Source organism: Rhinolophus sinicus, chromosome 8 (assembly GCF_057876585.1).
Source record: "Rhinolophus sinicus isolate RSI-liver-muscle chromosome 8, RSI-T2T, whole genome shotgun sequence".
Lineage (NCBI taxonomy): Eukaryota > Metazoa > Chordata > Mammalia > Chiroptera > Rhinolophidae > Rhinolophus > Rhinolophus sinicus.
The window spans coordinates 52,689,193-52,715,491 of record NC_142508.1 but is presented as its reverse complement, the minus strand read 5'-3'; the positions used below and the strand labels follow the sequence as shown (position 1 = coordinate 52,715,491).

Sequence of the window (26,299 nt, the reverse complement as noted above, 5' to 3'; positions counted from 1 at the left end):
CCAGAGCAATAGTAAATTACCTGTGCTTTAATAGAAATTTTGGAAGAATGCCTGTGCCTTCAATATTATCAAAAAGTAAAGTAATATAAAAGCAAAATGGGAGGGGGTTTTTATACCTTTATGTTAAGTGAAAAGTCTATGTCTGTTACCAGTCCTTTTCTATTGACAAACCACATTTCCACTTCTTGCCTTTTGATCCAGTAATTCTGCTCCATTGTGACTGTATAATGGACTTGTCCTGTCTGTTACGGCTGTTGTACACCGTTGGTACGGGCCTCCCTGGTTGGGACTCACTTTGCACTGTTACTTTTTTATCTTAAGATACAAGAAAGCAGTTTGGGTTTTTCTTCTTAATGTCTGTTTTGGATTGAGTAAATGGATTTTACTCAGTTTTAGCACACCAACGTTAGCTCTTGACACGGAAAAAGAAAAACTGGAACAGTTTGGCCCAAAATAAACATTTGATTTTGAAGTGCTAAGGCTCAAAACTAGAACCAATGCACGATAAAAATGCAAAGCTACAAAATTTGCGGTTGTTTTTTAAGTTAAAATAGGAAGTCAGAAATACAGGGGAGCATCTGTTTATATGTATCTGAGAAGCCAGAGCTATTTCTTCAGGTGTCATCATACCAAGAAGTTGAGCAGCCCACTCTTCAGATTCTTCCCTCATTAGCTGAGTTACATAAAACAGGCTGTCTCACTTAGGCATTATGTGATATTTTCTGATTGAACATTTTGGAACACCTGACAGCATTATCAGGATGAGGATGAATGCAGTAGCAGCAAGCGGCGAAATGCTTACCCTTTTATGAATGGTTAGAATTCCATCAGATATAAAACATTCTTTAGATGGCAGCAAACAACACCTTTTTTTTTTTAAAGTGAGCATTTTATCCCTTATACGAAATACATTATTTTGAATATTCTTGGTATCTGGAGTTCTCTTGAGAAGATAACTGATAAGCCAATCATCATTTTGCGCTTCGTATGTATTTTTAAAAGCCAGGTGATTTCTTTATAACTTAGAATGTGTTCATTGCATGGGAGTGCTGTTACAGTCAGGGTAAGACAGTGTATGTCTTTGTATAGATCATTAAGTTTAAAGTTTATTTTTTAACTTATAAGGAGAAGTGCATGGTGGGATGCTTTTTAAAATTGTACATTCTAAGTTAAAATTCATGAAGGCATTGTAATTATATTTTTGTTCCTAAAAATTACTTCACAAAGGAAAACTCGTTCTTGGGAAATTTTCTCAATCTTTATTTACAATAAGAAAGAAAATCTTCATTTTAAATGTTTTAAAGCATTCTAGTCATATGACCTTAAATGTGATTTGATACATAGTTTGCTATGTTCTATATCTGTTCAAATCTAATTAACTTGTTAAAATCTAATATTAACGTGCTTTGTAAAATACTGTAAAAGTAGGGGTTCTTAGTTACTGGTATTAGTAGAGAGCATTGTACAATCCAAGTAATTATTCTTGAATTGACACAGTGTGCCTCCCTACGCCCGCCCCCTCCCCCAGCCCGTGTTTTTTCTTAATTCTGTTTTGATTAGGCCAGTTACAAAAATTTTTTAATTATCTGAGCAAAAGTTTAGTTCCTTTGAAAATACTTCATTCTTTTGAGCCTGTTTGTTGAGCCTTAAAAATATAGAATGTGGTTGCTAACAGTTTTCAGTATTCTGTAAAATAATGCAGTGCTAATAGTTACTGAATAACACTTGGAATCCTATCTAGCTGAGGTAAAGTGGTATTGTTTGGAATTTTTTTCTTTGTCATATTCTCCATCTTAGAGATTTACTTTATAAAATGATAAAAACATATTAAATTTGTTATAAGTCAGATAGATGCACTACCACAAACTTCCCCTTAGTGGACATGCTTTTCAGGGTAGGCCCACTTGTTTAAGCAGCATTTAACTGTGAAATTCTAGCTTCATTAAAAGATCTATTGATGTTGGTTATCATAGTATTTGACCTGCATTAGTATCTGACTAGTTCTACTGAGAGTAAGTTTTGTTTATCATTTATACATACTAACTTTGGGGAAACAGGGAGAAGGGAACAGTTCAGACATTATCAATTGTTTTTTGAGTTCTTAGAGTAATGTCAATATCCACAGCCAATTTTTGATCCCAGGTTCATTTATTTTGGATGCTCACATTTCTGGATCATTTGCCCTGCCCTGTCATTAAGTCTCTGCTTTATAAATGCCAGCTAATTTTTGTATAACCACAAGTGAGATACAAATTAGGGAGGCAAATCAACTGTAAACAAAAAATAAGAATCATTTTGAAGTGAAATACAACCAACTCTTGATTCCTTGTAAATTGTTTATCCAGTACTTTAATGAGTTCTGCTTTCAACTTCTTGGTGGCAGGACCATCTTCACAGTGTAAATTATTTGTCAGCATTTTTTCCATTAACCGTTTCTTCATAACTGTAAACTCTATTTAAGAAGGAGATGGAAGGGAAGAGCTCTTAAACTGAAACACTAAATGCCTTCTCCAACCCCGCAGGAAGTCTGAACCTAAACAATAGGTCTGCAGCAGCTTGGAAAGACTTTTGTGTTTCAGTGAGTGGTTTATGTCAGTCTGAGAGGGGGTATTTGCCATTTTTCAGTAGGAATACCTAAGCCAGGAGACAAGAAAAAGAAACATGAAAATTTTAGCTTTTTTTTTTTTTTAATGGGTGCGAAACATGAGACTGACCCATATTCAAGAGTAAGTATGACAAATACTAGTAACGTAGGGATTGTCTATACTGTTGTTATACTGTTGTTCCCTCCACGTGTTCATTAATGGAGAGTTGCTCTACATGTGGTATTTGAAATTCAGCATGTCCTTTTAATGGACATTTAACTTTTCCTGGGTTTTTAATAAGGAATATTTGTTGTACCCGAGCCTAAATTGCATCAACTGCTTTCAGATCACAAACAGAGCTATTTTGTGTTTTGCTTTTAAAGTTGTGCATCAGTGTATTTTGTTTTAGTATAGGTGCTGCTGAAGTGAACCCAGTGTGTTTTGTTTTAAAGGATGTAAGTGAATGGCAGAGGAGAAAGACTAGGCCAAATGCCCAAATAAAATGAGTTAAAATTCCAGTGAAAATGAGCTAGGGAAACTGAGGTTTTTGACAGCTCTAAAAAAATTCTGTTCTGTGAGGAAATTGAAGGATCCAGTAATGTCATTTTTTAAGAATTTTAGTCAAAACCTGTTTAATATATAATTTTGCACAGTGGCTTTATGCACCTAAAAATTGTTGCTGGACTGAGCAACAAAATCCTTACAAGTTGGATCTGCCCAGGAAAATGAATTCCTGTGTCCGTATTTATTTGAAATGTGACAAAAATATAGCCTATGATTGATCTTTGATTTGGTGGTTTATGAATCATATGTCTCCCTCCTTGGGAAATGATTTCTCAAATATTTCGCATTTTTTCTTCAAATCCTCCAAAGTAGCAATGATGTAGCATGCCCTAAACTAAAAAGAAGTCTGTGGCACTTCTTTGCAGGAATCCGTGCTTGTGAGTTCAAAGTTCAGTCCATGTCTGATTTGATATGTATCTGTCCTTGCTGGTATTTATATGTTTCTAATTCATAGAACTAAACGAAGACCCTTCCACTTATAAAACATAAGTTGATAGTCAGTGGATAGTGGTCTATTTTGGTTGTGCCACCTGATTAGGTAACCAAGATAGTGTATGTTTTTCCAAAGTGATGTAATGAGGAAAAGGAAAACACTTGGAGAATGTTCTGGATAGTTAGGAAGATGACAGAAAAGCAGGTCAACATATCAGAATGTCAGTTGTTGGCAGTTTTTGAGCCTTAAGAATCAATGAAATTTCTGTGTGTTGCATTTTCATGGATTTTAAATCTAAATCCTAATTTTAGGAAAACAAAATCTGATGCGTAAAATGTGTATAAGAATAATTATAGCTTATGTTCACTTAAATTTACAATATTAGTTTACAATATTGCCATTAAGTTTATAAATCATTTCATTTGAATGATTTGTGGCAGCATGGGAACTACTCTGTATGTCTTGAAATACAAAAAAGGATATTAAACACTCAGTTTTTCTGTATGTCAGCAGCTTTCATAAAGGTGAACTTTGATTCAGCCATTTAGTGTTTGAGCTGTTACAAAAGTGCAGACATTGCTTTTAATTTTGCATCTTTTATGTGATACGGAATCATTCTGGCATTTGGTACCATTCCATTAACACTATTTTGGGGAGACTCAGCAACTCCTGTGAGACAGGTGGATTGGGGAGGCCTTCTTCCTAAAGTTGCTATCTAAATGGATCTGAGTGGTAAAATTACACCGACACCGATAAATTGAAAAGAAGCCTTCTGGGGGAAAAGTTTGTTACAGTCAACTTCTGGTTATTTGCCCTAAAAGAAGGTAAAATGGATAAGCAACAATCCTGACTTTGGACCACATGTCAGATTTCAAGTTTCAACCTCCGGGAATACCTTGCCTTCTCTTCTATTTGGCGGCCCTTCCCAGTTTTGATTCTTTTCACCCCCATAATTGTAGTATTTATTGGATTTTTAGGCCAGAAATAAAGTAGTAATGTAAATGGTGTTTTTATAAAATGAACTTTATTAAGTAGAGCCAAGAGTTATGTGAAAAAATTAAAAGCAGTATTCATACTGGCTTGTCTGTGAGTCACGAATAATTGACTTTTGAATTAGAACAATAGGATTCATTCATTTTAATAGGATTCAATAATAGTGATAGGTGACTATTTACAGGAATTAGAATAGTCTTTGAACCTGTGTTATTTCCATAGGAGGGAGAAGAGAAGCACATTTTACAAACAGTATCAGGAGTTAATGTCTGGCTCAGTTGGTTATTGAAATTGTATTCAGTGGGAAAAAGGCTCAATGTACAATGTTACAGAAATGAAACTTTAAATTGCTTGGACATTTGGTTTTAAGAAAATCCTAGACAATAAGATATTTAATCTTAGCTAAATTTTTTCTTTCCTTTTAAAATGGAACTCTATTAATATACACAGAATGTTCAAAACTTCATTTTAAGATAACTTATTTCTTGTTGGAGTACTGAATATTGCTGGTTCTCCAAAACTTCCATAAATTAATATTAGCTCTTTATTTTCTAATGATTATGGAGCATCTGTAATGAGCTGCTAGGTGTTTTCCATACGTGTGTTACACTATCACGTAGCCTCCCCATAGCCGTTCATGGTGCAGTCTCTGACAGGTGAGGAGTGAAATCATCTGTGCCACGGTGCAAAATGAAAGAAGTGGCGGAGCCAGGGCGGCAACCCGTGTCTGGTTCGTCTTCCTGGATTCTCGCCCTGTCTGCTTATCCACAGGGTGTGCCTGGAGGCTTTCTGAACTATGTGATAGAATGACCTTTAAAGTCCAGTGGGTTTCTAACAAACTGGACTGGAGTCATGTACCATAACGAACAACTTTAGTCTCCTGATGTTTAGTTCTTATCCCACATTACTGGCTAATCTGTACTTACAGTATTCCATCCGCTATCTAGGTCAGTGAGTAATGATTGGCCCAGGAATAAGATAGAAAAGGCACCGATGGCAACTCTTACTAGTAGAAACAGAGAAGTCCTCATTCGCAGAGGGGTATGGAAGAAGGAGGGGACGAGGAGACTTGATGTAGCCAGTAGGGATGGCAGAGTTAGGCTGGGGACAAGGTACCGTGCTGACCTGTTACCCTGGACGGGAACACGCAGCTGAGCGCTTGGCAGTGTGAGGCTGTCGTCTGTAAGGAGCTTCTGGTCCAGGGCAGGAGCTGCACACCACTAATACAAGGTAGATAGTCACAGTGTCTTGCCATGGAGAGAGACAACCGGAGAGAGTGTGCAACTAGGAGATGTCTTCAGGGAGGAGTTTCCAGTCGTCAGTCAACCGTACTTTGAGAGTAGTATAGTGTTTAGGATCGTTGGAAGATACCAACAACAGAATGATACTGTATTTTAGCTTCTGGAAGACTTGTAACTGTAGAGAAAAATGTAGAAGAACAGCATAACCATTAATGAAACGACATTGTTCAGTGTCTCTGTATTTCCTAAGTCTGTAAAGACTTACTGATCTACATTTATGAAGATTGTACCAGAAGGCTCTTTCAAAGAATGTTAAAGAATTGAAAAGAAGCTAGTTTTGTATATTTGCTAATAAAATATACTAAGTGTCCTTTTGTTCTACGTTATGTTTCAAGAGTTTTTAATTTTGTAGCTACATGTCTGCCTGGAATGTTACTTGCAGTTATTGAACAAACCACTAGGTGATGCTAAGAGACGTGAACTTAATATTGTGGAAGATCAACAGTGAAACTGCTTTTTTACCTGCCTGCTCCTTAAAATACGCCAACCTGCAGTAATGCCAGCAGAAGCTGGCATCAATTCAAGGGAAGGGTTGGTGTAGAAACTAACGGCTTCCATCCAAGGAATACATGCTGTTTCCCAGCTGAATGTTGGAAAGAAGCCAGCTAATAGCCAGTTTTAAGTTGGGTTTATTCTCTTGATTCCATAGGGTTTGAGTGTTTCATTCTCCGGCTGTGCAGATTATTCTGGGCATGTCGCTTGGTTAAGAACATAAGAGGGGATGCATTTTTTTCTGTGGAGCTTAGAGCTGTTCTTGATGTTGCACCTGCGTCCGCTTTTGAGAATGGAGTTAGCCTTGTCATAAACAATTTTTAGAACTTGTTTAACAAGATACTTAAAGTACTTTTGACTATAAACGTTTTTTTTTGGGGGGCGGTCTATTAAAAACAGTTGATATGGAAGGGAAGTTTTAGATCAGTGTGCCTGTCCCTGGCCATTTTCTTTCCATTTCCCCCTGGTGTCCGTATTGAACAGGAATTAACGTCATCAAGCTCCTCCCTACCTCCCCTGTAGACCTTCATCCAGCCCCTCACCCCAGAAGACTTTGCCTCCCGTGCCCCTGAGGCCGGCCCTACACCCTGCTTTTGCCGCCACTGCTAATTCAAAGTGCCCTGTCCTTCGGGATCCCTGTTAACAGGTTCTCCTTGGCCTGTCATTTAGCTATGGTGCTGCTTAGGTTCCTCTTCTTACTACCCAGGGCTTTTCTTGCCGTGTGTGTTGTCAGAATGCACAGTTCTGGCCCCGAGCTGCAGGGACCTGTGTGTACGTTAAGTATAGATACCTTGCTGGTCTGTGGGTATAACTGTACTATTTACTGGTGTCATCTGCGTACCTCTGATCAGCACCTCCAAAAGGTAGTAAACTCATTATCTCGCCACTGCACAGAGCGAAAAATAACCCACTCATCCTGTTGGATTTCTTTGGGTGGAAGGCACCGTTACCCCATCGGGAGACGTCCTTCTGGTGTCCGCTGCCATTTGTCATCAGTGGCCCCGGGCCGTCTCAGGCTTTCTCTGGTCCTTGGATTGGGCTGAGCATCCCCTCCACTGCCCCCCCGCCCCTTCAGCTTTGCCTGCCCTGTGCTGCCCCTGTACTGTCTGCAAACTCCTGCAGTAGGGCCACCTCTCTGTCGTCTCTGTGCCTCCAGGAGCTGGTGCCCAGGCAGGGCTCTGCCAATGGCAGCATGTCATTTCATGCAGGTCCCTGTGTTAGGAAGGCAGTTGATTTTGAGTCTTACAGTTACATAAAAACTCAATTGTTTTTACACATAAAAATACTATGGCAAAGATTCACAGGTATCATGCTGGAGTGTTCATTTGGGATTGATGCTTATTTGAAAATTGGGGGTTTTTCTTTGTAGAATAATTATATTAAATAATTGCCATTGTGTGGCACACATTGGAAATTATGGACTGTTGTGATAATACGACTCAAATACAGATGCAAAAATCCATTGTAAGTAGAAGATCTTAAGCCTGTGGGGATAAGTTAGTATCTGAAACCTTAGAGTAAAAGGATTTTTGAAGTGGAGCCCATTATCTACTGAGAAGAAACAGCCCAGCCTCTGGAGTCAGATAGACCCAGGTTCACATGTCAGCTGTTACGTGACTCACACCAGTTACCTAACCCCTCTGGCCCTCAGTTTTCTCATCTGTAAAATGGGAATGATACTGGTGTCTCTTTGATAACATTAGGATGAGTATGAGTAATACAGATAAAGCTCTTAGCATAGAATCTGCCGCATGGCTGGTACTGTCTGTTCTGGGTTATCACGCGGAGGCTTCTGGTTCAGTTCTGTAACTGATCTGTTACTCATCGAAGGCCCGGTACTGTACCCTGGAAAGAGAGAGAGATGAGAGGAGTTTTGCAAACTTAGTCTAATTGACCAGATTCCAGGGGGTTCTCTTGAGCCTGTAATGTTTTTATAAATGGGAAAATTATTCCTCGTGCTACCTCAATTAGAGCAAAGAGGGCATTTACTCTCACAGGAGGGAGGGGAGTGAGTGTGTGTGTGTTAACGTTAGAATTTTGCAAATTAATTCCTTTGTTTAATGCTTAAGGCCTGGACCTGCCAAGTCCAACAGTGTTTTAGAAAAGAAAGACTTCTTTTGTTTGAGTGATGATTGAATGGATGGAGGCTAATGTCAAATATATGCTCACTTACAGTGTTTCCCCAAAAATAGGATCTAACTGGACCATCAGCTCTAATGCGTCTTTTGGAGCAAAAGTTAATATAAGACCCGGTCTTATTTTACTATAATGTAAGACCCAGTATAATATAGTGTAGTGTAATATAATATACAATAGCAGGTCTTATATACTATAATATAATACCAGGTCTTATATTAATTTTTGCTCCAAAAGACGCATTAGAGCTGACTATCTGGCTAGGTCTTATTTTCGGGGAAACACGGTAGTGTTTCCTATACACAACTTAAAAATAAAGAGAAGCTGTGTGGTCTGGCCACAGATCATGTATTTCAAGTGCTGGCTGTGCTACCTTGCTCCTGTGTGATCACAGGCAAGTAGTCAACCTTTCTGACCCTCAATTTCCTGATTGGTGAGAGGGGGACAGTGGTGTATTCCTGGATTACTAGGAATTAAGTGCAGCTTGTTAACATATGTAAGTTGTGAAGCACTTAGTAAGCGTAGAATGTGTCCACAAATTGTAGCTCTCACCGTTACAAGTTTCATAACGGCACATGGGAGACCTTGTTTTAAAGCATTTGTGAAAAAACTTATTTAAAGCATTTAATTTTTTAAAATCAAAGATGGCATTTACAACTATTTTAAGACTATGAAGGAGAGCGATGTCCAAGGGTGAAGTCTGAGGATCAGAAGCTTGTTTCTAAATGAAATAAGGGAATTCCAGGGTACGAAACAGTCCCTAAACTTGACTTCTAGTGAAAAATATCATTTAGTTGATAGACGATAGTTGTCCCCAAAAGGAGTATCATCACTCACTGAAGAGTCAGCGAATGCCCACCGTGATGTGTTGGCTGCTGTAGTCATTGCTGGGGATTCAGACATGAATGAGATGCGACTTCTGCACGTAAACACCTTTATAGCTGGGGTCCCGGGGACCATGGCACGCCTCGCTGTCAGGAGAAAAAGCATATATCTTTTAAATCTATTCTCTAATACTGATACATTATTTTTAAGCTTTTTCTGTTTCATATTAAAATAATCCGCATGCTCCCGAATTCTATTCCCACCGGAAGACGAATAAGTGTTGGTGTTTGGGGGGAAATATTTTTTTGAAAAATTTAATTATTAAATAACATGCGTGCTGTTGAATGGAATGAAGCTTTTTAACACAGTGTGCCTTTTCTTTGGGTGTGTGCCTTATTGAAGGGGTTTTGAACACTCCTGGAGTAGAGCGTAAGAATTGACTTCAGGGTTAGTCCCTAGATGTCATTAACTTCTTACATATGCTTCTTCACTCTTTCAGAGTTACTGGAGAACGTCACCCTAATACATAAACCAGTGTCGTTGCAACCCCGTGGGCTGGTCAATAAAGGAAACTGGTGCTACATTAATGCTGTATCCTTCTCAGACGCCATCCCCAGGGCTGGCTAACTACAATTTTCTCTTCCTCAGGTGCATTTGATTTAGTTCAGCTTCCATGGGGGGCATCGACCCTAAATTTTGAATCCAGAAACTTGGGTCCTTACTTAGTCTGCCTACCTTGCTTATAAACAGTGTTCTCCCCCCCCCCCAAAAAAAAAAAAAAAAAAAAAAAGCGTTGACTGGGTAATAAGGCAAGTTTTCTTCTCATTAGAGTGGCCCCAAATAATAGGGCAATTATAACTGGAAGTTTAGTTTTCACTGATTTGGTTATGTTGGTTGAATCAAGTTCTTGTATGTAAACTACTGATTGCAGAGTAAATTATCCCCATGATGGTTTGGTTTAGTCCCTTATGTGTTTACATATCTAAGGCATCCAGTGTCCTGGGCTTGTTTATTAGGTTGGTGCAAAAGAATTGCAGTCTTTGCAATTATTGTTAACCTTTTAAACCACAATTACTTTTGCACCGACCTAATAGTTTTATATGCTGTTGTGTTTCATGTGCCTTTTGGAAATTTGGCGTGTCTGTTTCCTTTCCTTTACGCTTCCTTTACTGCCAATGTTTAGACCCTGCAGGCTCTGGTTGCTTGCCCTCCGATGTATCACCTGATGAAGTTCATTCCTCTGTATTCAAAAGTGCAAAGGCCTTGCACGTCAACACCCATGATAGACAGCTTGTAAGTATGGTGCTTAAAAATGTGTTGGGTGGGTGGGTTTTTCCTCTCTGGTAATTAGAATTCAAATAGTTCAGCCAAGTTCTTGATATCCTGCAAATGAGACTTACAAATCCATTTTTTAAAAATTGACTGTTTATATATGGAACTGAACCAGAAATGCAATTGGAACATTGTTTATCTGTGTTGTTTAGATCCAGTTAGATAAATTTTAGTGTTTACCAGTTTATCACTTAAAATATACCAAAAACTTATATAGAAGAGATTTAAGCACTCACTGGCTATTATAGTATTGGTTACCAAAATTTGCTGTCTTCATACTAATTAATATTCTTCTTAGCCATCGAGACTCTTTAGTAAAAGTATGTCTTGTTAAAAAATGCACCACTAAGCATTTTTTTCCCCTTCATGTTTAGTGTTCGGCTAATGAATGAGTTTACTAATATGCCCGTACCTCCAAAACCCAGACAAGGTGAGTAGAAAATGAGGTCTTCTGATGTCATTACATATTGAGAGTTACGAAGTCAGGTGACTGAATTTATTAAATTCAATCTTGTTGGATAGAAAATGTCTTTTTCAATGTAGGTTACTACACCGAGGCTATTTTCATTGTTGTGTGGGGATGGGAGGGAGTTTTGATGATGTTGCTTTTCATCATTTTAAGACTTCATTTTAGTTATGAAAATCTATGTCCTATTTCCATTGCAGCTCTTGGGGATAAAATTGTGAGGGATATCCGCCCTGGAGCTGCCTTTGAACCCACATATATTTATAGACTCTTGACAGTCATCAAGTCGAGCCTGTCTGAAAAGGTTTGGGACTACGCTAATGTAGCCAGTATATAAAGTGTTGCCTTTTGCTCCATTTTTGTGCCTTAACTGTTGCTTATTCAGTGCTTGCCCTCTGCTTGAAGTGCTGTGATTTGGTGGGTGTGTACAATAGATCTAGGCTTGTTACGGAGTCCATTGCTTGGGTGAATTTAAAGAGTATGGTGATAATCATAAAAAATCACAGCCAACTCATGTATCGTTTACTGTGCACCAAATACTCGTGTAAGTTCTTTACATGTAGTAAACTTTGTGAGTACAGTATGATTATTGTTTCCTTGTTACATTTGAGAAAAGTGAGGTCGTTGTTCAAGGTCACACAGCTCATAAATGGCAGAGCCTGGCTCGAGAGTCAGCCCCTTAACCACTACATGTATTGCCTTTCAGGTAGAGTGGGGTGAGTGGGCCCTGGGGTAGTGGCAGCGTTCAGAAGAGTTTCTGTCCTCGGTCATACTCATGTCCTGGAGCAGCTCCTTGGGTCCTTCCGGGCTGCTGATTTCATAACGCCCAGTGTGAATGAGAACCCTGGGATTGTGCCGTGAGCTGGCCCTAGAACAACTAGTTCTTAACTCTCGCATTTAAACAAAACAACTTTTAAATCACTTTTAAAATATAAATGTAATATATAAAGATTATTGTAGAACATTTCAGAAATACAGAAAAGCATAATAAGAAAATAAAATCCCCATTAGGTCGATCACCTAGAGATGAGTGTTTTGTCTGTCCCCCGCTTTCCTCCACACCCCCATCTCAATTGTCCAAGGAAAAATTCATGGGATTTTTTTGGAGAAACATTTTACATTAAAATTTGTTGAAAATTTAAAAGGAGGCCTAGTTTGAATATACAGGTATTACATTCCCTGCAGGTCTTGGATAAGCAATCAGTTAAAACTCATGTGATCGCGTTTGACCTTTTCAGGGTCGACAAGAAGATGCTGAGGAATACTTAGGCTTCATTCTCAATGGGCTTCACGAGGAAATGTTGAACCTAAAGAAACTTCTCTCACCAAATAATGAAAGTAGGTTATGATGTATTTGCTGCAAAAAATGTGTGAGAACATTTTCTTAAGAATTATTTTAAGTACATGTTTATAGACTCATATAGTCAGTTGCTTTTCCCCCCTAACAGTCATTTGCTCTTCAGAAATCACTTACTTACTCATTAGGATGACTAGTTATTTTTACATTGCCTATTATATGTACCATCAAGAATGTTATTAGGTTGGTGCAAAAATAATTGCGGTTTTTGCATTTATTTTAAGCCACAGTTACTTTTGCACCAACCTCATATATCTGGATAAATCACAGTAACTGCTGGGTTCTGGATTTGTTAACACGTTATCATTTAATCTCTCTACACACGTGAAGTGTATATACATGTTTCTCCTGAAATGCTTCAAAATTACGTTGCAGATAACAGTTTAGTTCACCCCTAAATGCTAAAGCATGCGTCTCCTGAGGATAAGAATACTCTTCTACGTGACCAGCACCCTTTATCAAATTAACAAAACTAACTGTAACTACACAATACTATCTACTTTCCAGTCCATCTATAAGTTTCTCCAGTTGTCCCAGGAATGCCTTCTCTAGCAGTTTATGCAAGCAGGGAGACAGTAGAGTCACACATTTTGTGTGTGTTCTTGATGTAGAATATACCCTGATATCGTTTTCAAAACTGTAATTGACAAATTTCTGTAGGTGATGCATGTAGAACTTTTTATGTTACTTTTCTTTTTTTTTTGCTGTTCTTGTAAATAATAGCCTAAGCAGACTGTCTACTTTTCAGAACTTGCTATTTCCAATGGACCCAAAAGCCACTCAGTGAACGAGGAAGAGCTGGAAGAACCAGGCGAAGGCAGTGAGGACGAATGGGAGCAAGTGGGCCCCAGAAATAAGACGTCAGTCACTCGCCAGGCGGACTTCGTTCAGACCCCAATCACTGGCATTTTTGGTGGACACATCAGGTTTCTGCTTTTCTGGAATAATTTAGTATTTGCCTTTTTTAGGGTTTTGCCATTTTGCTAAAGGTTTAGTAAGACTTGTCCTAAGAAATTTGCACTCGATGGTTTGCCTTTACACTGCTGTGCCCACTCTTTTCCTGGACCTCCAATGCTTCTCCTGTCAGCCCCCACTGCTTCCACATAACCTGTGGGGGCCGTTCTGCAGAGGGCACTGTCCCCCCGGCCCGGTCTTCCATAGTGAGTGAGCTCTTCACTCCCCTCCATCAACACTTCCATTCCCTCAGTCCAGCTGCTCGCAACGAGGTAGGAAGAAGAAGACAAGTTAATCACATGTTTGGTTAAGAAATTTGTCTGATGGGAGGAATTTTAGGCCCTGGGGCCAAGTGAGTTAGAAAGTTAAGCGAGTGTAGAGGGAGATACTTGGACATAAAGGAGGTCATGTGACCTAAGCTGGAGTACCTGGGCACCTCCTCTGCCCCAGTTTCCTTAAACCAGCAGCTTTTTGCTCATTCACCAAGTCCTTCTAAAGGGGTTTTATTTACATTAGAGTCACTCGGTTCCTCCGTGATGTGGAATTCAGGAAGACTTGTTCTGTCTCCAGGGAGGTTCACTCACACTGTCTGACTTCCTCTCAGCGGACCATCCGGGGTGGTGTTTTAGTGAGACTCTTAGACTTTCATTGTCCCAATGCTGCGTATCCAAAAGAAATAACACCCTTTCAAGGCACTGACTGAGAGTTAATTCAGTCTCTCCCTGCTCTAAAACAGCTTACACTGAGTACCTTTCAACAGGCTAATGATAACCTCAGAAAATCTGTGCCGACTCCCTCACAAGCTAGTCCGTGATGCTGTAGGACTGGATTTAGAAGCCGGTTGTGCCATCATGTGCCTGTGAAGTCCTATTTGTGCCCTTTGCTGTGACTTAGACTCCAGGGGCCCCTTTCTATTCGAAGTCTCTCCGTGTCAGCCTGTGGTCAGGTGTGTTCTGGGGAATGCCCCGCCTCCAACCACTGCTGCTACAACTTGTCTTTGCCAGATACGGTTCCTCGGTTTGAGCCGTGTTGGAAGACGGAAACAGATGTAGGTCTGTGAACAGCAGTAAGAGGAGGCTGAATATGCCCTTAGCTTTCCATCAGCCCAGCAGTCTTGTGTTAGCATTCTTGGTGCAGTCACTGAGGGATGGGGAAGAGGGATGAAGGAACAGCCCCAGTGGATGTAGAAAGAGCACCATATTGGAAACTAGTGGTTGATATTTCTTTTTGAAAAACGGTAAAGGGACGATAAGGACTTGCTTCTTATGCTTTAGGGACGTCTGTTCTTCATATATCAGCCATCATTAGGTGTGATTCTTTGTTTAGACCACTTGGAAGGTTTTCTTCTAAAATCTACCCTCTTCCAGTGGTTTTTCAGTTTCCCCAGAAAGACCAGCACCGTGAGCCACTTTTTTCTGCTGAGACAAGTTTGATAAAATCTTGGCCCTTTAAGTGAAGAGGACAATTTCTTGATTTCTTCACCAACTTTCATTACTGGTTTTCCCACTATTCTCCTTTGGAACCAAGGGAATGGCTGCCATTCTCAAGTGTTTACACTCAAAAGGAGCATGGGCATACTTCCTAAGACTGTGTTGGGAAAGCGACCTATGAAAATTAAACCCTAAGCAGGAAAGCTTTTAGCTCGCTCTTCATGCATCTGCTCTATAAAGTCTGAGTACCTATCCACACCCGTTTTATTCCGTTTATAAACTAGGTCACTCAGGCTGCAGAAATAGAATCCCTTCTTGAACTCTTGGAATGTTTCCTCGCTGAGGCTAAGTACGAGATGGGCCGCACACACAATTTATACTCAGAAAAACTTAGAAAAAGAGAAATGAAACGACAAACCAGCTAAGAAAACAAGGTTGAGTTGGCACCTTTCCTCTTGAGGGTGGTAGCCCCGTTTCCTGGAATGTTAACTTGTTTTTTATTATCTATACCCTGCTCCTCTTCTTTGTAAGTCATTTTTATAGGGGGAAAATGCCATTAAAAATATTCTGTTTACCTTGAGGTTTCCTCTATTTTATTAGAGCAGGCTATGATACTTTGAGAAGATGAGAAGTGTCAGCATTTTGAGGCCATGGCAAGATAGTCACATTTATTAACTGGTGCATTAAGTGAAATGTAGAGTGGAGGTGAAGGAATTTGGAAAGTGAACGATGTTTTCTTCCAGAGCACTTGAACTGGGAAAATTATCAACTGGTGGCTTTAGTTGCTAGAAATACTCAGCAGAAATTATTTTTAAATTCAGTATATTTTTGGCTTTTCTGTTCTCTCTGGTCTTGGGAAAGTGATGTTGAATAATCTTATTTTCAGTGTTTATTCCTCTTCTTTTGTTGGATAATCTTAAGAGAAAGTGGAAAGGAGTGGTCTCTTAAATTTTTTGTTTCTGTTTTCAATTCCCAGGTCTGTGGTTTACCAGCAGAGTTCAAAAGAATCTGCCACTTTGCAGCCATTTTTCACGTTGCAGTTGGATATCCAGTCTGACAAGATACGTACCGTCCAGGATGCATTGGAAAGCTTGGTGGCAAGAGAATCTGTCCAAGGTTACACCACAAAAACCAAACAAGAGGTATATTCATGGTTGAGCCTTTCTCCTGAGGCACTGTAGTGTGGTGGAAAGAACAGAGAATTAGGCATGAAGACAAGTGGATTTGAGTTCTGCCTCTTAAAATCAGTTGCTTACCTTTTTTGGACTGAAAGAGTCCACACTTTTAGATGATAATGGTTGAAACAGATGATTCTAACAACCCCCTTCAGCTCTGAATCGTGTAGCACAAGGTAATCGCCTTGTAGATGATTTTTGCAGAGCTCCATTTAATTTTTTGGCCATCTCATCATGACATCACAAAATCAATACCCCTAGCAGAGGCTGAAGAGCTCATTTCCATTCCCGATATCGTAGAGCACAATGTCATGAGCTTAGTTAGGAGGCAAAAGAGATTCATGACACATCTGTTTGGCATTTGAGCGTAGGTCTTCAAGGACACTGAAATATAGGAAGTAATTGTTCCGGTGCCTGTTACTCTTTGATTTGATCTGAAAGAAGATAAAGCCTTTGAGTCTTTCAGTCTTCAGGAGTCAAGAGAAACCGATGATGGCTTAGTGTGGTGTGCTTGGCAGCTCAGTCAGAGCTCAGCTGCTCTTTGAGAACTTAATGGTTCCTCTCTGTCCAGATGTGCCAGTTAGGCTGTTTCCTGCTTTGCAGTTGAGAGTGTCTGCTCCGTTCTACATCCGAGATATGGCAGTGAATTCATCAAAATGTGTTGGGGAGATGAGTGCAGGCTAGTTACGGGCAGTGCATGTTTGAACAGTTGATTCCTGTGGAGCTTGATTCAAATAATAGTGTGTAGTGGCTGCAAGGTGAGCAAAGAGATGTCCCAGTATAGAAAACCTGTCAGCTCCAGGCGTGGCTGAGGCAGACATACTCTTGCCTTTGGCTCGTGCTCTGAATGAAGAACAAAAGTAGAACATGGAGACCTTTAGCTCATCTGGGGTCTCCTGCTTTGGATTGGTCAAGCCAGCTTCTTGGGGGATTTGCACAAGTTATGCCTAATGCTCCAGCATATTTTCTGATTGCTTGTCATGGGTGGTTTTGTTTAAAAAAAAAAAAAAAGTGGTAGGAGCCAGTGACAGAATCTTGGCAGTTGGCTTTGTGAATAAGCTAAGAAGAGCCTGGTGGTGGAACTTAATGGAAGAGAGAGATAGTGGATACTTGTTTCAGGGAGGTTGGTTTGGGTAGCTGGGCTGTGAACTTGGTTGTGGGGACTGTCCACGTGGCTTGTTCTGTGGCAGCCGTGACTGCAGAGGTAGACTTGCTGTCCTAGCCACGTAGCCATTCTTCCTGCTCTGTCCTTTGAGCCAGCTGTGCAGGTCAGCCCTCTCGTCCTGCCACAGAGGCTTTCCTTGGGCTACTGGACACATCTGACACATCTGTTTGGCATTTGAGCGTAGGTCTTCAAGGACACCCCTTTGTGAGGGGTCTGCCTTCTTTTTTGCTTCTGCTGCAATTAAACCTGGAGTTTGGGGAGGGGGTAGAGTGGCTGTGTGGACTGAGATAAAGGAAGTTGTTGGCCTGTTCTCAGAGAGTGGTAAGAAAAGATGATTTCTTCTTTTTTTTTTCCAAGTCAAGTTGTTGTCCTTTCAGTCTTAGTTGTGGAGGGCGCAGCTCAGCTCCACATCCATTGCTAGTTGCAGGGGGCGCAGCCCACCATCCCTTGCGAGAGTCGAACTGGCAACCTTGTGGTTGAGAGAATGCGCTCCAACCAACTGAGCCATCTGGGAGCTCAGCGGCAGCTCAGCTCAAGGTGCTGTGTTCAATCTTAGTTGCAGGGGGCGGAGCCCACCATCCCTTGAGGGACTTGAGGAATTGAACTGGAAACCTTGTGGTTGAGAGCACACTGGCCCATGTGGGAATTGAACCGGCAGCCTTCGGAGTTAGGAGCATGGAGCTCTAACCGCCTGAGCCACCAGGCCGGCCCAAGATGATTCCTTTATTCTACTAGGTATCAGGTTTGGAAGAGGGATTCAGGAAAGAAGTAGTATTTTGGTAGAGCCTTGAGGATGAAAAAGAATGATGCTCACTGTTCTAGCTCCATGATTGTGGTGTGTTGTTATCAGATAAGAGCAGAACATTCAGAAAAGCAGATGTTTGAGGAAGGAAGATTTTGGACAGCTTGTGATATCTGTGAAGAGCAAATAGCACATTTTCTGGAATACGATTTTTAAAATTTACATTGTAAAATACTGAGTTTAATTTTACTGCATTTTTAGGTCAAAAGATATTTTCCGTGGGAATGCAGGATGGTTTATGGGGCAATATGATTTTACAAAATATGTGCTCTATAGAAAAGGTCTGTTTTTGTTGGGTGATAAGAAAGTGTGCTTCAGTTTATCTGGAAACCCAGCACACATTTAAGAATTTCAGATGAGTCATTTAGTGAACTGCTGGAAAGTTTAAGATTAGAATCATAGGTGATTAGCTCTGAGAAGCATCCCAGAGATATTTTAGTCCAACTCTCTTGATGCATAGGTGAGGAAACCGGAGGCTCCATTCCTGGTTTTAAATGTTGAGCTGTAGTTACACTTTTCATTCATTCACACATTCTTATTGGATACAGAGACACTAGAATACAAACACACAATGGGCATGCAGAAGAGGTATGGGGTGGTTTTCACACCTGGGATGTTAGTCTAGGTGGGAGAGAGGCATGGAGGGGTTTGTGATAACCATTGATCTTGCTTTCCAAAAGCCTGATGCCCCCTAAGACACCTTCCCATACATATCTAGTCCTCCGAAAGCTTTCTTAGCATTTTCTGTATTTTCTATTTTTTGGATTGTTACTTTAACACATATTTCTACCAAAAGTATTCTCCTTGGAAGCATCAAAGAGTTCATAAGTACAGAGAACAGTAGAGGAATGGATTAAGTATTGTTTGGGAAGTTGCATTTTAATAAAAAGTATTCATTAGACCTGTGGAAATACATATTAAGTTGATAAAGTATATAACAAACTGTATTTTAATAAAAAGCATTTGTTAGACCTGTGAAAGGGCATATTAAATTGACAAAACAGAAACTTATAGAACTAATGGTTAGAATAAATAGTTTTATTTAAAACTATAAACAGGGTTATTTAAAACATCCATACTATGAGAGTTATTAACAAACAAGTTAATAAATACATACTTGAGGCACTACTACCTTAGCTTTTTTTTTTTTTTAATAGTTACGCCAATTTGTCATTAATGCCACAGAGCAAAAGTTCTTAACTTGAATTCACAGATGGGCTCAGGGACCCGAGGGATCTCGGTGGTTGTGTTGACAGGGGTATATGCGTTTTTCTAAGAAGAATGTCAGTAGCTGTCTGAGGTGTTCCAAAGATCCCATGACCCAGGATCTTGAGGCGTCAGCTCGCAGAGGAGGTCGTTGAGAGAAGATTGAGATGGTACCTCCTGCTTCCAGTAAGACGACCGGTGTGTCCTGGTGTGCTTGCGTCTTAGGTTGAGATCAGTCGAAGAGTGACGCTGGAAAAACTCCCCCCTGTGCTCGTGCTGCACCTGAAACGATTTGTTTACGAGAAGACCGGTGGATGTCAGAAGCTTATCAAAAATATTGAATATCCTGTGGACTTGGAAATTAGTAAAGGTAATAAACCGATAAGTCAGAAGCGTGTATGGTCACAATATTTCTGGAGATCAGTGATCTTGACCCCTTAACATTTTTGTAGAATGTCAAGGTCAAGGAATTTTTCTTTCGTGACTTTTTGTTTTCACTTTCTTGACGTTTACTAGACCTTGATGTTAAGATTCTCATTAAAATGGCTTTTAAAAAAATAAAGGCAAACATGAATAAACTACGTAATCTTACTAGGTTAGAAAAATAGGTTTTGTCCGTCAAAATGAGTGTCCTTTTTCTGTAAACATTTTATAGATTAATGGTACACAATAGTTTTCCTTGTGCTACTTATTAACAACTGTGTGGACCAGCCTGGTTAAATGGACTTTTTTCAGTGAATTGAGAAGGTTCCTCATAGGTCACTGGGGGTTCCTCTGACCTGGTTACGATGATGTGTGTCCAATCTGTGGCACTCTGTCAGCCACACATCTCCGTCAGGTAACCAGGGCTCAGCAGTGTCGGCACATTCTGGTGAAGGCACCCAGTTCAAGTTGTCTTGCTAAAAGCACAGCTTGAAGGAAAACTTTCCTTGAGAGCTTCAGAATTTGTGGAAGACTTGCTATGTAATACTGAAGCTTGGTCGGTATTCTCAATATATCAAGGTGTTTGGAAGACGGAATAAAGGACATGGGATGGCGTTCCTGGGCCTTGTAGAGTCCCTGGGTCCCTGTCACCTTCCTCCTCCTCCTGTCCATATAATACGCCTTGCAGGCCAGGCGACTCAAGAACTGGTGGGTGACTGCCTTAATGTTTAGGGGCGGCTTTGCCTACCCCCCAGGGATGTTCCATTTCCTTCAGCTTAAGGTTCAGACTTGGGCTCCTCAGCCCCATTCTCAGGAGTTGCCCGTTTGGCTGAGAGGTTGGACTCCTGTGCCGTTTTACGGTCCTTCCCTCCTCTCTTGTGTTGAGCGCTTCATCACAGGCAGCATGTTTTTCTGACCCCATAGGAGGACCAGAACAGGGAAGAAACTCTAGCCGAGAGCGTATACTGGGTCATCAGTCCCTTTTTGCGTGGCTGTCAGGAAACTACACAGAGTCCCACAGGCGTCCTTTGACCCACTCGTGCATCTTCCCTCACCCCCCCCCAAAATTAACCTTCTAGATGGGCTGACTTGTTTCCTACACTGATTTTATTTGCCTAACTTTTGTTATTTTTCTTGCCTTTTTATATCAGCTACCACCTCAAATGCTTTCTAGAAAGAGAAATCACATAAATGCGGACAAGAGGACTTAGCTTAGGTCATGGAGGTGGGGAGTAGAGAAGGAACCAGTAATGGCTGCCAAGAGCAGTCCATCTCCAGAGGAACTCTTCCTGGCATCTCAGTGGTGCTTCCGCAAAGGGGACCTGCGTGCATTAAGGACGAGAGGGCCCCCGGCCTGCACCAGCCGGTAGACTAGTACCTCTGTGCAGAAACCATTTCCCTCACAGAATTCAAGTTTTGTGGTCTGACTCACACACAAAACATTTTAATTTTTAGGTTTTCCAGGACTATTTCCGTTTGGTTTTTGCTTTTAAGTGGGCAACTACCCCCCACCCCTCATTTTTTAGAACATCTGCTTTTAAGGGGTTTCTAGCATGAGTTTAATAGGTTCAGTATATTCCTCATATTTCTTTAATGGGTTGGTTGCTGGTTATGTCTGTTATTATATACTGCACAGCTGATTTTCCTTGTGGTCATTTTTATGCAAATAAAGGGATGGAGTGTTGTTTTCCTGGTCCACCAGGAAAATCTTTACTTGAGTGGAGATTGTTACCTCTTTGTTGCTGTTACTCTGAACCTTTCTGTAAGTGCTTTTATAGATTGGGGTTGCTGATGTTTTGTTTTTCAGAACTGCTTTCTCCAGGAGTTAAAAATAAGAACTTTAAATGCCACAGAACCTATAGACTATTTGCAGGTAAGTCAATTTGTATAACATTATTTCCCTGTTAAAGCAATGATAAAAGGGTTTCCACTCACGCACACAGAATTTTGCCGTAATGCCGCTTAACATAGAACATAGATTTCACTGTTGATATCACTATGGGCTTTTTAAGCAGGGAAGTCATTTGAAAATGTGTGTGTTACCTGAAATTTGGTGCTTGGAATTTGGCAGAATATCCTCTTGGCTCTAAGCTGAGCCCAACATACGACTTCGTGTGACATGATGGCGTCTATCTCTGTGTCAGACGAGTGAGCTTAGGCTGCCAGGCTGGCAATTTGGGAAGGTAAACTCGCCCTGCTGCAGGTGTGGTACCTGTGAGGTGACTGACATTGAGTCACCCAGCTGGCATTCCACATACCCTCTTCCATATGGCGTCGTCACGTGTGCACGAGAAGGTGGCCTAAACTCACACAGGCTCCTCAGTCACAGGAATCTCCCAACAAGGGGGCGACGGCACATCCCTTTCCAGAGCCGGGGGCCCTAAAACCCCTGATCTCCCGGGCTGGACCCTCCTGCAGTGCCAGCTTTTCTTGTATCCCTTCTGTCCTTCCTTCTATTCGTCTTTCTCTTTTATAGCCTGGGTCCCCTTATGCCTCGGAGGCTTTGTATCTCTTTTGATAGTTGTCAGTTGCAACAATCGTGTTTGCTTTTCTGGCAGTTTTTATTAGAATTTTCTAGCTTCTCTGTCATCCTTCCTTTTGTGTTGTTTTTGGTGAGCCTGTTTGTAATTTAAAATGACAGTATTGTGTTATGGGCCCTCACACATCTATTAACCTTTCTACTAGATACCTTTGCTGTAGTGTCTTATTTATTCTTTACAACTGAGAGGTAAGTGGTAGTATCCCTGTCTTCTAAAAGAAGACACTGAAACTCTTACCCGAGAGGAATGTTCACCGCTCTGTGACCTTCAGAGCAAGGCTCCATACTCCTCTGCCCTCAGTCCCCTGCCAAGGTTGTAGGATGTCAAATTGGGTGAGGCCCTGTGCCCCATGAGCAGGTGTTTGGCCCAGTCAGCTCTTCTTCGCACCAGGCACTTTTCCTTTTGATTTTCTCTTGTCCCCCAAGGCAGCTGCCTGCTGGGACCCAGACATGGTGGCAGTGGGCACCTTGCTCTCCTAAGTATCTCCATCCTTGCCCTGCCTTGGGATAGAGGCTCTGAGGCTGCGGTTGGCATGCAGGCTCGGCCGCCCACCTGTGCAACCAGAGGAGTCCCCAGGGCCCATCCTGGCTCCCTGGAGTTTGGCACCGAGATCCCACTGGGTGATAAAGTGTTTCTTTGCCATCTCCCTATAGCTCTCTCCCTTGGGGCTCTTGCAGGGAATGTTGATGACCAAGGGCAAAGTTTAGGATTTCCTTGTCTCCTGGTCAAGGGGCCCCAGTGAAAGTGCATACTCCCCCACCCGCGTGGCTCAGGAGTCGTACCTGAGTTGCTGTCACCTACATTCCCGAATCCTCATCTTGAGTCTTCTAATCTCAGAAATAAGGTCATTGTATTGCTTAGAATTTTCTGTGAAATGTGAGTAAAGAGGTACTTTGTAAAATGGTTCTAATTGTGGGACCAAAGAGAACGAGTTAGTGAAAATTAAAATGTACGAGCTTTTTAAAAAACTCTCTCCTCCTCAGCCTTTGTTCCTGTTAGGTGGGCTTGCCCGGTGTCTGTGACATACTGCTCGGACCACATTAGCTACCAGGGCTGCTGCTTACGAACCCTGAGTACGTGTAGAATGCTCTTCTCTTGAATTTTTACGATGGCGGTGTCTTAAAGGACAGACAAATGAGTTAGACTGCTGGGCCTTAAAATCCTACTGACACGGTCACTTTAAAACAGTTGTTATCCAAGTCAGTTAGGTCTTGGAGGTAAAAATCCAGGACAAGCACCTCAAATGGATTTGGGGTCAGAGCCTCTTCTGTGCCTTGTGGCAGCCTCGTAATCGCTGTGACCTGCAGTACAGGATTAGGCTGTGACCTTGTGTTGTCGCCATCGCTCTCTCCCACCTGGTCATCCTTCAGTCTTGCTGGTCTGTGTGACCGGTCATATTTGTCACGTGGTTGACCAGGGCTAGGGTCATAGTGTTCTCTGAGCCCTCAGCCTGCGTGATGACTGAAGCCGTAAGTGCCGTCCTCTAACCAGCCAAGGTCACTGGCCCGGAGTAGATTCGGACCTCCCTAGAAGTGACACTTGCTGCTAGAGCCCAGGGACATGCAGGCTTATTTATTGCTGAAACTCGCCACCAGCTACATACTGTGCCTCTCCAAGTGACTGTCCTTTATGCCATCGCTGGCATTGCACGGCTCACCCCGCATCTTCACAATTTCCCTGGAGACTGTTTCCCTCACCCAGGCTCATGTCTGTCGTTGGCCAGGCCGCCCGCCGGCCGCTCTTCTTCACAGAAGCTGAGGGATGTGTCATTTGGCCTTTCATATCTTCATCGCATCTTTCCACAGTTATTATTTGTTGTAGGCCTTTGACTAAGGCTTCTTGATTGAATTACAGGATTTTTTAATTTAAGCAAATAAAGTATTTTTTTTTCCTGTTAAAACATTGTAGAAAAATTGGAAAACTTTTTAAAAGAACAAAAGAGTGATGGCTCATCTCTGCAGGGTTGCTCCACAGCTGCCCACTCAGCCAGCCCGGCTCCCGGTCCTGATGCCTTTCCTGGGGCGGGTGCTTTTGATCATCATAGAAAACAATCCCCCAAAAACCTAGGATTCTCTTGTTTTCATGTAATAGAAGCATATTCCTATGTCACAATCAATTGAGTGAAAAAATCCATGTTATTGTTACACAATTCACTATTTATGCCTTCTAGTGAATATTTAGGTTTTTCCATTTTTTCAGTTATAAAATCTTTGTCTAAGATTCAGATAATTTCTTTAGAACAGTCTAGAAGGGGATGTTGTTAGATTAAGGGCATGAATGTTTGTAGGTCTCTGGGTGTGCATTTCCAGAGGTGGATTTGTTTGTACCTCTGTCAGCTCTGTGGGAGAGTGTCTTTCATGTTTTGCCTTCCAGCATTCTCTCTCAAGTATTAACACGTTGCGTACGGATCACGGGAATCTTCACGAGGGATTTAAACCCCGCCGTACGCAACGTGTTAAATATTAAAATGGTTGCTAACCCTTGCCTGAAGGGCTGACAAATGAGACAAAAACCCCGTTTAATTCACATTTCTTTTACTGTTTGTGAGGTATCGAACATTTTAAGTATGTTAGGAAGATGTATATGCATAACGTTGTTGTACATTGTTTCAGGTTTTTGTGTTTCAACAACATTGCATTGTGTAATGACATTTCTCTCTCCCACCTGCTTTGGGAAGGTGTTCCACAAGAAGGACAGATGTTCGGAGGTAGCTGGGTGGGTACCTTTAAGCTGTTGGTGTGCAGTGCTTCTCTCACCAGGTCGCCTCCCGGGGCCTCTCTTCCAGTGGTCTACCATCACGGCAGCAGTGCGACCGGGGGTCACTACACTACAGACGTCTTCCAGATTGGTCTGAACGGCTGGCTGCGCATCGATGACCAGACGGTCAAGGTGATTAACCAGTACCAGGTGGTGAAGCCCACTGCTGACCGCACAGCCTACCTCCTGTATTACCGCCGCGTGGACCTGCTGTGACTGCCTGCGCGCCGCGTGTGCCCGACACCCGCTTTTAGAACACCGACTCTCACTGACTTCCTTCCTCTCTTTAGTGGCTCTTTAGAGAGAAACTCTTTCTCCCTTTTGCAACAATGGGCTCGAATGAAAAGGAGATGCCTTGGGGTTTGTGCGGAACATACTTGGTGTGGATTTCTAACTTCCAAATCAAAATCACTTAGTGGAAACAGACTGTTGCTTGATTTAAGAAAATACACAGAAACCCGTAATTCTGAAATAATGCCGAGATAAGGCTTACTCAGATTCCTGAGTAAGAAGGGTAACTTGCATTTGATTCCCAGTCTAATTGCTTCGTAGAATAAATCCTGCACCAGCAACAACACTTGTAAATTTGTGAAAATGAATTTTATCTTTCCTTAAAAAATGAATTTTTTAATCCATCACACTTTCCTCCCCCACCCTTTAGTTTTTGATAAACAATAAAAATGAGCCAGTTATCAGAGAAGAAATAGTTCTTCAAAAGAAAGAAAATAAACACAAAAAAATAAGTTGCTGGTTCCTAACAGGAAAAATACATTTTAATAATTGTGCTATGAGAAACTGCTTACAACACATTACAGATCAAATATTTGGAGTTGAGATGTAAGTCACATAGATGGGTGATTGCAACTTTATTGCCATTAAAAGATTTCAAATTGCATTCATGCTTCTGTGTACACATAATGAAAAAATGGGCAAAATAATGAAGATTGATCTTTCCTTAAGTCTGCTCTGTTTAATTCTGCTGCCTGCTCGTCTATAATGCTGCGTCTCTAATTGTACACAGTTTAGTGATACCTAGGAATATAAAGTTGTCGCCCATCAATAAAAATCACAAAGTTGGTTTAACGCTGTGTATGGTTTCTTTGACTGCGAGTGCCTTTTCCAGTCACTGGAATTCAGGCAGACACGACTGTACCTCCAGAATTAAAATAAGCCTTTCTGTCAGCCTGACGTGTTTGTGAAAGCTGAACCAAGACTCAGGTTATGCGTGTTTGATATTCCCAAGGTTATTACTGTAGTGATTTGGGCAAATGGGTTTTTTGAATCTTCAAATAGCAGGAAAGGGAGGTAAACTGTCCCTCTGTTGTTTCTGTCCCCGGCATTTTCACTATCGCCAAAGTGGTGG

General features: G+C 41.3%; 1 protein-coding gene across 2 annotated transcripts in view; it reads left to right on the top strand.

The window, feature by feature from the left end:
- The window catches only part of USP10 (ubiquitin specific peptidase 10), a 62,968-nt gene extending 36,949 nt beyond the window's left edge, over positions 1-26,019 (top strand). For both annotated transcript variants that reach the window (XM_019747122.3, XM_074314495.2), the window contains 10 exons: positions 9,829-9,920; positions 10,513-10,622; positions 11,036-11,091; positions 11,328-11,431; positions 12,366-12,465; positions 13,233-13,410; positions 15,845-16,010; positions 19,442-19,586; positions 21,447-21,512; positions 24,965-26,019. In XM_019747122.3, the coding sequence (XP_019602681.2) occupies positions 9,829-9,920; positions 10,513-10,622; positions 11,036-11,091; positions 11,328-11,431; positions 12,366-12,465; positions 13,233-13,410; positions 15,845-16,010; positions 19,442-19,586; positions 21,447-21,512; positions 24,965-25,152 (1,205 nt within the window). In that variant the 3' untranslated portion in view covers positions 25,153-26,019. The remainder of the gene's footprint in view (positions 1-9,828; positions 9,921-10,512; positions 10,623-11,035; positions 11,092-11,327; positions 11,432-12,365; positions 12,466-13,232; positions 13,411-15,844; positions 16,011-19,441; positions 19,587-21,446; positions 21,513-24,964) is intronic.
- The last annotated feature ends 280 nt before the right edge of the window (positions 26,020-26,299 follow it).